At 35.1% G+C, this 12,789-nt stretch overlaps 1 protein-coding gene across 1 annotated transcript in view; it reads left to right on the top strand.

Moving 5' to 3' along the window:
• Positions 1-327: 327 nt before the first annotated feature.
• The window catches only part of LOC122810295 (sulfotransferase 2B1-like), a 41,650-nt gene continuing 29,188 nt past the window's right edge, over positions 328-12,789 (top strand). Inside the window, exon 1 of the mRNA XM_044081849.1 lies at positions 328-502. Coding sequence (XP_043937784.1) covers positions 361-502 — 142 coding nt within the window. The 5' untranslated portion in view covers positions 328-360. The remainder of the gene's footprint in view (positions 503-12,789) is intronic.

The following is a 12,789-nucleotide window of genomic DNA, read 5'->3' as shown; positions in this document are numbered from 1 at the left end:
ATCATAATGAGTGTAAGTGATATCTAATATAGTACAAATCAGAGCTCTCTATATCTACTGTCATTCTTCATTCCATCTGGTCACTTGTTTAAATGGCCACGACATTTTCATCAGAAGTGTGTATGAGTGCCTTTAATTGGTCTGTAAAAAAAGTGTTGGTGAATACAGCAAAAAAAAAAAAAACCTAATGCATATCACAGAAACACAAAGGAAGGGGAAACAAACTTTCCACAATGTCATTCTTTCTGTCACTGTGGGTGACTTCCTCATCATGCGCGCTATTTAACTCTGTGTCTTCCCTCACTTGCTGAAGTGCTACAGAGAAGAAAGGAAAGAGACAAGCACATCACAACATACAAAATGATGGAACGCATGAATGTCACAGAGAGCTTCCATGGAATTGTTTTCCCTGGGCATCTCCATACTGAGAAGTCCTTACGCTTTGCCGAAGACTTCCACTTTGAGGACACTGATATTGTCATCGCCACTTACCCTAAGTCAGGTAAAACGTATTAGCATGTCAATAAGGCACAACTTTTATTTTAACGAAAATGTGAGAAATATGTGGAATTTCTGTAAGAAAGTTTCCGAGATGTTATAAACAGAAAAAAAATCTGCTAAATCAAAGATATTTTACATTGATAGCTTAGAAATTAGTAGCTGTTTACTATGTATTTTTATGCCTAATTTAGATTAAGTAGTCTATTCTGTGAACTCTGTCGACCACAGAAAATTAATAGCTAGAATAAGTTGCATACAAAGTTCTATGGATGAAAAAAATGTTTTGTTAGTGCACATCATGAACTTCTCTAAATCAAGTAATCTTAGTGAACTTCTCTGTCCTGAAAATTATTTTCATTAGACGACTAGACCTGAACGTTATGAGGTATACAACATGCAAGACCAAAAGAAAAAGAAGCACATTTATAAATTACTATACAAAGCCTTTTTTAGAATGTGTGTCAAACTGTGTCTATCCCAGAGATGAGAATTAGGAGAGAAAAACAGTCAAATAAAATACAGATATGCATGTCTGCAATTAAACCATAGAGCAAGGGACTTGATTTTTTATAAAGGAAGTATGACTTAGACCTATGCCAGCTGTCTGTCTACACTGATGACTGTAATTCTGAGTCAGTAAATGCAGCACAGGTTATACACATGGTAGCAGCAGCTGTGTATATAAACAGTAAGGGACAAAACATTATGAGCAAAATGAACAGGAGCGATTAGAGCTGAGAACAGTAAGCCACTGCAGTTTTATTTCCTCCTCAAATTGTACCAAAAAACAAGAGACAATAAAACATCTTAAGCCGTTAGCTAATTTCCAATTTCACCTTGGAAAGATTGCTACTAGATTACTCCAAGCTAATACCCAATGTGACAACAGTAGGGAGAAATGAAGGCTGCTGTCCGGCCCTGTTTGAACTATCCATAGCAGTAAAACAATTCTAAAGATGCAAGACATAATGAATTTAATTACTTAAAAATAAAAAAAATGTGGTTAAGGACTTAACACAGTTTTACGTTTAACTATACTGATCCTTTTCTTTCATCTAGGGATCTGCTTTACTGGTGTGGATACTTTGTTTTCAGTTTACCTATTCTCTCCAGTGTGGGTTACACATGGTATTTTGGCATCTTTGAAGTTGTCTGTCTTTTTATGGTGTACTAGCTAGTAACACAGAATGAAGATATTCATGTCACATCCAAAGCAAAAGGGTTCTGTGCTATCATCTCAATATCTTTGAGTTGCAGCCCATTAAATGATGTACTGTAACAAGTGGTAAAGCATATTTACTTTGGAAACACTGGTTATTATTGTTTTTTACTTAGTATCCACCACTACACAAGTGCCAGTCATAGCCTCTCAAGTAAAAACCTTATGCCTTACAATTTTCCATCTATATGATCTAGACTGCTGACTACGGCATCAGGTACTTTTCCTCTGCAGGACCAGCAGAAGTGATACATGAACCTTTCTGTTCATGGAATATATTTAGGGGTAGACAAGATGTACAGCAGAAATCATTGTGATTGCTTTTACAACTCCTGTAATGTCCATTATAACACCCAGAGAAAGTATTTCCAGCATTTTCATTTGTGAAAAAAGCATCTAGACACAGAAGGTATGCAGCTCCTGCATTTGCATTTGCATTTTCCTTGGTTTTGTTGGCCCTGTGATTCTGTTGAAATGTCATTTATATCTTTAAGGTATGTGTGTGACAGAAACATAATTTCTATCTATTCAAAGCCTAAATGTTCTGGACATCACTGAGTTACTTATCATATTATAGCTTTCATCTCTGAAAGAGAAAACAGATTATCTAATACAGTATTATATTACTTTAAATCTTCATTTGCTCTTTTTAATAATCCTTTACTGTATTAAATATGATGCATAAGACACTTTTTGCATACTAGCTTTTGTAGTATTTTTAGTGGTTCAACAACAACAAACTCTACTTTCTTGTGTTCGCGTGGTTACTTTTCAACATTGCTGATAAATAAATTTTATATATATATATATATATATATATATATATATATATACTTTTATACAAAACAGAAAGATAGAAGCACTTACATACAGATTAGGAGCTGCATGGACATCCTAGTTTACAGCTCCCACCCAAATCTGCCTATAAGTGCAAAGTATATTTATTGTACTCTTTCTCTTTCAAATATTGTACATAACGCAAGCCAGTCTGAAGACAGACAGGCAGCTATATAACATACAAATAGGTGCATATATACTGGAACAGTTTCTTACAGCTAGTGTTGCTGCTTAAAATCAAATGTCAAAATGGTTGCTTCTGTTTGATATACAGCGTAAAACACATCTAAAAAATTTGTTTTGAAGAGCTACATATCATGTCTAGCATATGTCTCACTGATATTATTAACATGTTAACTTAGCAGACAAGCTGTTATTGTACACAATCTCAAAACATTCACTCATGTACTTGAATTAAAACATGTTTCAGAGGTTGCTTCTTAAAGGTTCTTGACAGTTATATTTTATGCATTGTTGTTTAAAGGTATGTAAGAGGGGTTAAAAAGAAACAAGATCTGTCTTCGGTTGTGATATTACATACTTGAAAACATCTAATTTCCTGTACAGCAGATAGGATCTTTGTTTCTAGATGTTTCACTTAGCATTTGCTTCTAGATGCTTGACTTAGCCACTGATATTTAGATTCAGTTAGCACCGATTCATGATGTCTGTGCTTTCTAACCAGGGAAATTCACATCTATTCATGAAGCCTTCATATAATGAGGTTTTTAAATGTCTGTTTTGCCTGTGTGCATTTTTTATGATACTTCCCCTCTCTTGTACACACTGTTGGTTGTCAGAAGTAGATACTGTTAAGAGATCATGTTAACTTTAGCTTAACAGATTCTAAAGTTATATTTATTGATCATCATGTACTTAAAATTATTATGGATTTGATTATATTTGAACTTGTAGTACATTTCTGGTTTAGCACTAAGCAAGGCTCTTCATAACCACAGGCTAACTGCATACATAAGCAGCACACCAAATCTGGAAAAATGAAAAAAAGTCACTGCATCCAACTAGATCTGTAATTCAGTATTTAAGGTCACATACCACATCAGATGTACGAGGTTCCTTTATCTAAGTTACAAACCCTCTCCATGCTGTCTTACTAATGACTAGTTTCCATATTCACCACAGTATCATCTAAAATGTCAGTATTTCCACGTCTTCAGAAAAAAGGAAGTTATTGTTTTATAATTGGGATTTACCTCACTCTGCTTGCTCAGAAAATTCCTCAAGTTATTCCTCCTCATATTTGTTTCCAATCACAATGACAAAAGTATGCATACAAAGATGCCATTCACCATACCTAGGAAACATTTAAATCATTTCATAACTGCCAAACATTTAATGGCCAATCTTTATTTTCTGTTCTTTTTATCCCAAAGTGTAGATGCTTTGTTTCTGTAACAACTAAACCTCCATTTATACATCTAGATAAACACAAACACACTTTATCTTGCTCTGTTTATATTATATATGATATACATGCACACATAAATAGCCAAATAGCTATCTATTCTCTTTCTCTTTCTGATATATATATATATATATATTTATGCAGACTTACAGCTATATGTGTGCACATACACTCAAGGTTACACATACCTTAGATGATTTAAAGGAAGTCTTTCTCAGAAACATTGTTTCATGTTCTTATGTCACAGACCCACTGCAAGTTTAAATGCAAAGCAAGCTGGTTCAAGTACTGTCAGCAACAGAAGCTTTGGTGGAGACAATTAAAAGTTCACATAGTCTACCCTCTTACCACTGAAAATATTTGGAACTGGAACATACAAACGTAACAGTTCTTTCATCTCTGCTACATTCATTCTTAGTACTCAGCCATGTTTTCCCCTACTACAACCATTTGTAACTGAGGAACCTGGCAAACATTTAATGAAAAGTTAACCCCCCTCAAAAAAAATCCCTTTCTTCTAACACTCCAAAAAGCATAAATGAAGAAATGCACATCATTTTACCAAAACTGCTTCATTGTTAAAAATAGAATCTAGATGCTACAAACATGTATTTAGCAGTATGCACCAAAGCCAGGTAAAACAAAACAGTAATGTAGCCAAAACCAGGAGACAGTACACATGCCAAGGTACAGAAAAAGTATAATTTAAATTATACTTTATCTGTACCTTGGCATGTGTACTTGTCTGCTAGTGTTGGCTACATTACTATTATGTATTTAGCAGTGACATGCATCTCATATGTACCATATGAGGTCTGGCAGAGTTATAGGTTTTCAACTCCTGAGATATGCAGACTGAAAAACAATTGTCTTCTATACCAGACAGCTCCTTAGTTTCATATGGTGACAATGATAGAAATGTCCTAATTCCTGTGTAATATGTGGGGCATTAAAATGGGACAGAGGTATTTTTGTTTTCTAAAAAGAGCTATTTACCCACTCACAGAAGGCAATATTCTTCACAGCATTCATTCAATAATTATGGGCCAATAAATAAGAAGAGAGACCGTCAATGTTGTTTTTTTTGTCTGATTCACACTGCTACCATCTATCCTTGCCCTGGACCTCCTACAGACCCATTCATTCCTCAGGGGCAGGTGCTTTGCTAGATACTCAAATGAAGTTCTTTTTTGAGAGTCATAAGGAATCGTTCCTTAAGCAGTGCATGTAATAAAATCAAAAGTGGTGTAATGTGATCTTGCAAAAACTCTTACCCACATACAATATGACAAAATATACTTAAGGTTTAATAAACTACATTATACACAGCTCTTTCAGTCCATCTTTTTCATCCAACTGACTGCAGTAGTTTATGGAATCTTTCTCCTCCATCTTACCTGGCATACATTTTCTTACCCTTCATAAACTGCTACTGCAGAGAGTCTGATGTACTTTGCATAGCACCCATCCTCCTCTACTGCAGTACATGAGACTAGAGCCTGTTTTTTGGTTGTCATCATCTCCTACAATTTTATCTAATAGTTAATGACAGTTTGAAGTACTTTACATATCTAACAGAGTCATACAACACTGAGCTCCTCAATCCTTATGTCTCTTTTCCAGCACCTGACAAAGCTTGGCAATAGATGAGAGCTATCGCCAAAGTTTGTGGACTGCTTTGTGGTAGCAAAGTAAGAGCACACTGTTAACTATTAATCTCTATCAACCCATTACTCCCACCTTACAAGCAAGCATTTACTCAACACAGTGAATCTGGCGACGGGTAGGAGCTATTACCAACACCTGTATATTTCTTAAGCAACAGTAACAAAATATAGAGACACTTTCATCTCATTCTGCCTTTCAATGCTGCATACTCACTTCCCAAGCAAGGATATTTACAACTGAATTTTAAGATAGGCAAGAACTATTAACATCAGATTCATTGTCCTCTTTCACTGTTCTGTCCCTCTGTCTTTAATCCTTCCCTTCTATATACTCCATTACTCTTCTATATTACTTCATATTTTAGTTCAATCCTAGTAAACTCCAGCTACAGAGTTCTAACTCTCTCTCTTAACTCCACTTATCCCTGACTTTCCACACAACAAATGTCCACTGTATACATAGCCACGTCTCTTACTTCTCTTTTCTCAATTGGCATCATCACAGTGGCATGGAAAGTTAATACTTTTAATACTCCTAACTGAACATATGTACTCTAATACCAATTTTCCCCTCTGCCAAATCAATGAATCATTTATCTATAAGTAAATTCTTTCTTTCACTCAATATTTTACCAGACAAAGCACAGTATTAATATAACCACTGCTTTACAGAGCCGATTGACATTTTCAATGATATGAATATGGTATAATACTTGTAGAGCTACAAAATGCCACTGATTACTGGCTATTACATTCTCCTCTCCCAGTTTTTCAAATCAGGCTTGGACAATGAGTCAGTTCTATATGTACATTTTATTGCAAATCATCTTTCAAATGTTGTCTATATTCTGCTGATTTACACTTGCTAAAGAGTGGTTCTAATGTCAAATATCAAAATTTCTCTCTCACTAATCCAGTTCAGCAGACTCACCATATAGTACATCAAGCACAAAATATTGCTCGAAAGGTCAAAACCAAATTCTATCATTTTCTGCACTAGTCAGAAAAATCTCTTTTTTTGGTGATTACTGACCAATGGGTCATTTCATTCACATAATTAGTCCTACAAATACCTGAGTGTAGTCCTTGTTCCTTCCATCACCTTTCATAGTCATGCAGTGCTCTACAAAAGAAAAGCTGTAACCCAGCTCACACACACACCTATAAATATCAAATAATTTCACAGTAAAAGTACACAGCTCTGAAACTTAAAATATACTTACTCCCATCTCCTGCATACTATCCCACTGTTAATATTATAAAACCCTCAGAATTTTTCACCATTACAAAAAAGTTTCAGTAAGCATTATCTTTAAATAAATGTCCCTGAAAGTAGGATGTACCTCTGCACTCTTCTTGTAGCCACTGGCACATTCCCAATAACAGGAAACGCTACTTTTCTTCTATCTGGGCACAATATTCAGATCAATTCACATTGACATCTAACCTACTCTTTTTATTAAATTATGTTGGACCGATCCTCAGCATGCCAACAAAATAAAATAATTGTCCTTAAAAGATTACATTTTATATTAATGACCACTAAAATAGCCTTCTCCAAGTTTGCTTATGCTGTTTGAAACTTACTTCTAAGTACATTAGAAATATTTCTAACCTTAATTCTTTAACCACTCATTCTATCTTACTGATTCTCCTATTGAAACTACTTTCTTTTCAACTAGCCATGCTTTTTTCTTTGTCCATCTTCCAATTACCCTGTTTAAGCAATAACCCATAACTGGGTGTGGGTATCACAGGATTAACCCACAGATGGCATGGTTTAAATTACAAGGGGAAGCCTGAATGTTTAAATAAAACCAACTGTGGGTTAATCCTGGGATACCAATGCCCAGTCATGGGTTATTGCTATTATACAATGACATTATTTAAGAAAGAAACTGCTTACCTTTCTAAATGTCTTTGTGTAATAGTTCTGTAGTGTTCTTCTGTGTGTGCTGATGCACTGCTGCCCATGTTTATAGGAGTACGTTCCAATGTTTGCAGAGTATATCAGTGCTTTTAGGAAATCAACAGCTTTTCTCAGTTACTACTAGTTTTCCTACCACTGCCATTATGGGCCGTTAACAGAAAAACCTAGACAAAGCTCAACATAATGGAGGGAACAAAGGTCCAAACATAGGGACAGACTTTATTGCTCTTATAAACTTAGAAGGTTACAAGTGCAATAAGAAGTTTTATGTTACTGTGCATTTTATCTGAAGGCTAGGAAGTGTAAACTTTAAATGTCTGTCATTTTTTAATGACTTAAATCCACAGTGGCTTGCCATAAAACCACATTTTTGAGGAGGAAAATACCAAGTATGAGGCAGAAATCTGGAAATTCTGCAAAGATCTGGACAGTTGAGTGGTACAAGAGTCTGCCCAGACATTAGGTTGGACAATATGGTAAAACAAAGACAATTAAGTAAGTTTTGTGTTTCTTTAGTTTTGCAAAACAAACCTGATTTTTCTCATATTCTGCTCTGTCCTTTAAGCATATGCCAAAAGAAATGTCTGGCCATTCAATGGTACTTTAGCAGACAGACTTTTTTCTATTGGTATTTGCTCGATTTACAATGGGCACGTTGGTTGGGCTGTCCAATCAGTGTGCATGTTTTTGAATGCCAATGAGCCGTTACTGTGTAATTGCCATTTAGAGGATCATTAGGATGGTGGAGCCCTTGTCAGCAGATAATAACTACATGGCTTTGCCCCTCTCAGCAGGTAGTAACCACATGGCTCTGATGTTTGTACTGGACAGGACACCAGTGTTTTTCTTTTTATTACTCTGTGGATCTCCTCCTACTAACCTGTCTCTTAAACCTACTAAAACTCTTGCCATAATCTGTTTTTGCAAGTGCTATTCAATGTTTATATTTTATTTTGCTTTTATTTTGCTGTGCCCTCAGTTATTTTATTCAATTTAATTGCAAATCTGAGTCTTGCAAGTAAAGTATTTATTTTAATATAAAATTTAACAAATTGTCTTTGATATTTTATGTGTATTTGCTTCTGGATTTGGAAATGACTGAAGTGTCTTCAAACAGTTCATGAACTCAATAAATTAATGGAAAATAACTAACTATATGAATGCTTCAATACTGCACACCTGGCAGATGTGCCAACAGTAGCAGCTGAATTTTTAACATTTTATCACAACTGTGTTTGCTGTCTGAGCCTATGTGACTAGTTTTAAAATTACAGGTGAAGCATGTAACTATACTGTAGGAGGACTGCACCAAGTTGGTAGTTCTATGGATGGCTGTTATCTTGCCTCCCCCATCTTCAGTTACTTGGCTCATGTGCTAATAATCATTGTACATAATGTCTTGAATTATGATAAATTTCTGTCTGGCAGCTACCCTGTTTTCTACTAAGTTTGTACCTGTATTTTACTGTACTGGCTCAAAGCATGGTAGATTAGGATCACCTGAGTGAGATTACTTCCCAGGTAACAAAATAACTTCTACATGTACACACTATATTTATTGCAGCTCTATATATACACCCACACATTTCATTATTTTTGCCCCCTGTAACTACTCCTGCCAGGACACCTGCCATTCATTTACATCTGCCATTACAAAAACTGGAATCTCTTTTTTTTTTAATTTCTCAAAGTCTTTTGGGTTTCTAATACCATGATGGGAATGAACCCTATTCCCAAGTCAAAGTGTGATTAAAGTTAATGAAATTAATATTGTTTCAATCTTTGATGTAAACCAGAAGTGCTCTTCACAGTACCCGCAATGTGCCCAGTAATGACTCCTCCTGCAATTTGTATGAAGTTACATGTATCAGTAACATATCTAAGCATGAATGTAAATTCTTTTTTATAAGACCTGTTGCTCCTATTACTACTGGAACTGTCTGGGTATCCTTCTTCCTCACTGTGTTCATTTCTGCCTACAAATCCTGGTATTTTATGACTGTGTATCACTTTATGACACTGTAGTCACTGGGTGTAGCAATTTCAATAATCAATGTTACTTTTTCTTCTTTTCATGGACTACTATATCTGATTTTCTGGCATCTATTTTACGGACTGTTGGTAATGGGTGATCCCATGTGATATAAACTTTATCATTTTCTGTGATGCTTTGTGGCTCATGTTTCTAGTGTTTTTCAGCTTATTCAGTACTATAATTTTTGCACAATCCCCAGTGCAACAGTTTTGCCACATTATTATGTCTTTTGGTATACAGTTCTGCCATTAGTACATCACAACCAGCATTAAGATGTGTCACTGCTTCAAATTCAGTTTTACAAAACCTACATCTGTCTATTTCTCCCACATGTTCAATGGACTTTGTAAACTAATATGTATGTAGTCCACTGTCTTGGGCCACCAATATTTACCTTTCATCTTTTGGTTTAAGTTCACCTCTCCTTAACCATTCAATCCTGATCAACATGAGGTTTTTCCAAGAGTTTTCTATACTTGCAACTATATTTATACATTTTACACATTCCTTGCCTTCTCATATGATCCTCCACCTTATATTCTTTCTTCTGTTTTTGGCACACTCAGTTGCTGCCTGATTTTTATCTACTTCTGGCTTGATTTCCATTCCCTCTTGACGCCGATGTGCTTGTACTAAACTAAGCAAGGAAGTCATCTTATACTTATTCTCCTCATGTTTCAAAACTTTCACTATGTTTGGGTCTTGTGAGGTCAGCAGATATGTGTGCAGGCCCATGATTGCAGATCTATACATGTAATCAGTTTCGAGGAGGCCCATACCTCCTTCAGAATGGGGAATATATAATCTTGGTTTGCACTGATTTTTATAAATCATTTGATGATTGTTTTCCTGTCCAACCTATCCAACACCTGTTGGGGCCAGTAAATCACTCCAAAACTGTAAGTTAGGAATGGAAGAGCAAATTGGTTTATAGCTTGGACTTAGTTCCTAGATGTCAATGCTATTTTCAGTATTCATTTTAGTCTTTCAAATTATTCCTAAGTTTTATTTGTCTTTGTTCATGTTTTATTGTTGATCCTTCATCAGTTCCCAAATATTTATACATGCCCTCTTACTCAAGTTCTTTTATATCACATTCCTGTCCCAAACTGATATTTTCTTTGTGCTGCAATTTTCCTGCTTTAAAGGTTGCTTTTGCACATTTATCAAGACCAAATGACATTCCTATATCATCTGACAAAGTTTTGACCACTTGCAGTTGTTACTCATCTGAAGAACTATACAGTTTTAAATCATTTACAAAAAGATGATGACAAGGCTTTACACTTTGTTGTTTTCTGGAAGCCAGATTGCAGCCATAACCTAATCTGTTAAGTAGACAATTTAACAGGTTAAGGGCAAGACAAAATAGTAGTAGTGACAGAGAGTCACCCCAGAATATTCCCCTTTGAAATTTTATCCCTGCAATAATAATACATCCATTATCGTGGCTTAACTGCAAAGTGTTTTGCCACTGTTTCATCACTGTAATGTAATCAATCAGTGTAAGGTATAAATGATACATTTTTAACCACTGTTTTATCCATGAATGTGGGATACTGTCAAATGCTTTTTTTATAGTCTATCCTTGCCATACTTAGATTCTTCTCCTTTTTACAGTTCTCCATTATGACTATTAACAACAGTTCCATATGACTTCCTTTTTTTACCCCTTTGTTCTATTGCCATGATTGAGTTTTCTTTTAAATGACTATAAACTCTGTTGGCATCAATTTCAGTGCATAGTTTATATGTCGTTGGAAGGCAAATTATTGGTTTATATTTTTAGGATAGCTTACAGGCTCTCTCTTAAGTAGGAGTATTGCTTTTCCTGTTTACCAGGCTGGTGTCTGGTCAGGGTGTGCATATAAATAGTTCTTACTCGTGGCTAAATCTTCATGTAAAGGTGTTAATACTTTTAGCCAGACGTTAAGTACTGCATCTGGGCATGAAGTTTTTCATTTAGGAGCTTTTCTTAACTTTGTTTGCATTTCTATGGCTGTTACCTTATCCCATTTTGTATCCTGTCCATTTGAACTTCTTATTCTTTCTTTTACTTCTTCTATTCATTTAGCATATTTGTTAGGTTCCACAGGATCTTCATAGATATTTCTCCAAAATGTATATATTTCATTTTGGTGGTATTTCAATTCCTTTTGTCTAGTTTCCCAGTTCTCTTTAAAACTTTTTTGGGGTAACCAGTAAATTGCTTATTTTGTAGTTTTCCTTTATATTTATCTATCTTCTAAGTTTTTCTGCCTATACTATATTTAGTTTATTATTTACAACAGTGTACGATACTGATCTGCTCTGATAACTGTGCATTGCTTTTATCATGTGTATCTTTCAGAGAATTTTTATCTGTTCCCTCTTCAATACTTTTTTTAACAGTGACAATTCTTTTCTTAATTGTTTTAGAGTTTTATCTATTTGATACTTCCATGATGGCATTTGATTTCTTCCCTTCCTTTCCCTTGCTACCCTTTGTTTTTGTGGTAAGACTATCTGTTATTAATTTAGCTGCACAGTAATATATCCTATTTATTTTTATTATATCACATGAATCTCTATGGGCTATTCTAATTACTGTGTTAATTTTTTTTTTTATCAAACCTCTAGCTTTTGGGGTTTTATTGACCTTCTGTAGTCTATTTCTTTCATTTATCTTAATAAGTCTAACCATTTCTACTAAATCAGGTCAACTCTTCTCTTAGATAATTTTTTTCTAAACTGAGGGAACATTTTTTGTTCTCTATTTCCTGCAGGCAATCTATAGAAAGTTCCAGAGCACCTTCCTGTGCCATATTCTCTTCATTTTCAGCCTGTGTCATCAATTGCTCTTTCACATGGGAGCTCACTGGCCTATTACTCCACAACACTGACTGTGTCAGAGTTGCCACGGTTTCCTGTTCTTTCTCTTCCCATGCAACTCCAACTGAATGTTTGTACTGGTTTCCTGTGAAAGGCTTCAAAATATCTTCATATGGCAACTGATCAGATGTTTCCTGCCCCACTGGTTTCTCTCTAATTTCGGATCCATTGCTCTATCCTTCTGTGATGTTATCTGAGTTAGATTTTCTACACAAAATCCTTCACTTCACAGGTACCATAACCTCAGTTTCTATTTCTTAACTTCTCTATTACTAATCCTGTTTTCTACTTTTCCTCTTTGTT

Source organism: Protopterus annectens, chromosome 8.part1, assembly GCF_019279795.1.
Source record: "Protopterus annectens isolate FY-2018-M chromosome 8.part1, PAN1.0, whole genome shotgun sequence".
NCBI classification, from domain to species: domain Eukaryota; kingdom Metazoa; phylum Chordata; order Ceratodontiformes; family Protopteridae; genus Protopterus; species Protopterus annectens.
This window is presented reverse-complemented; position numbering and strand designations above follow the sequence as displayed.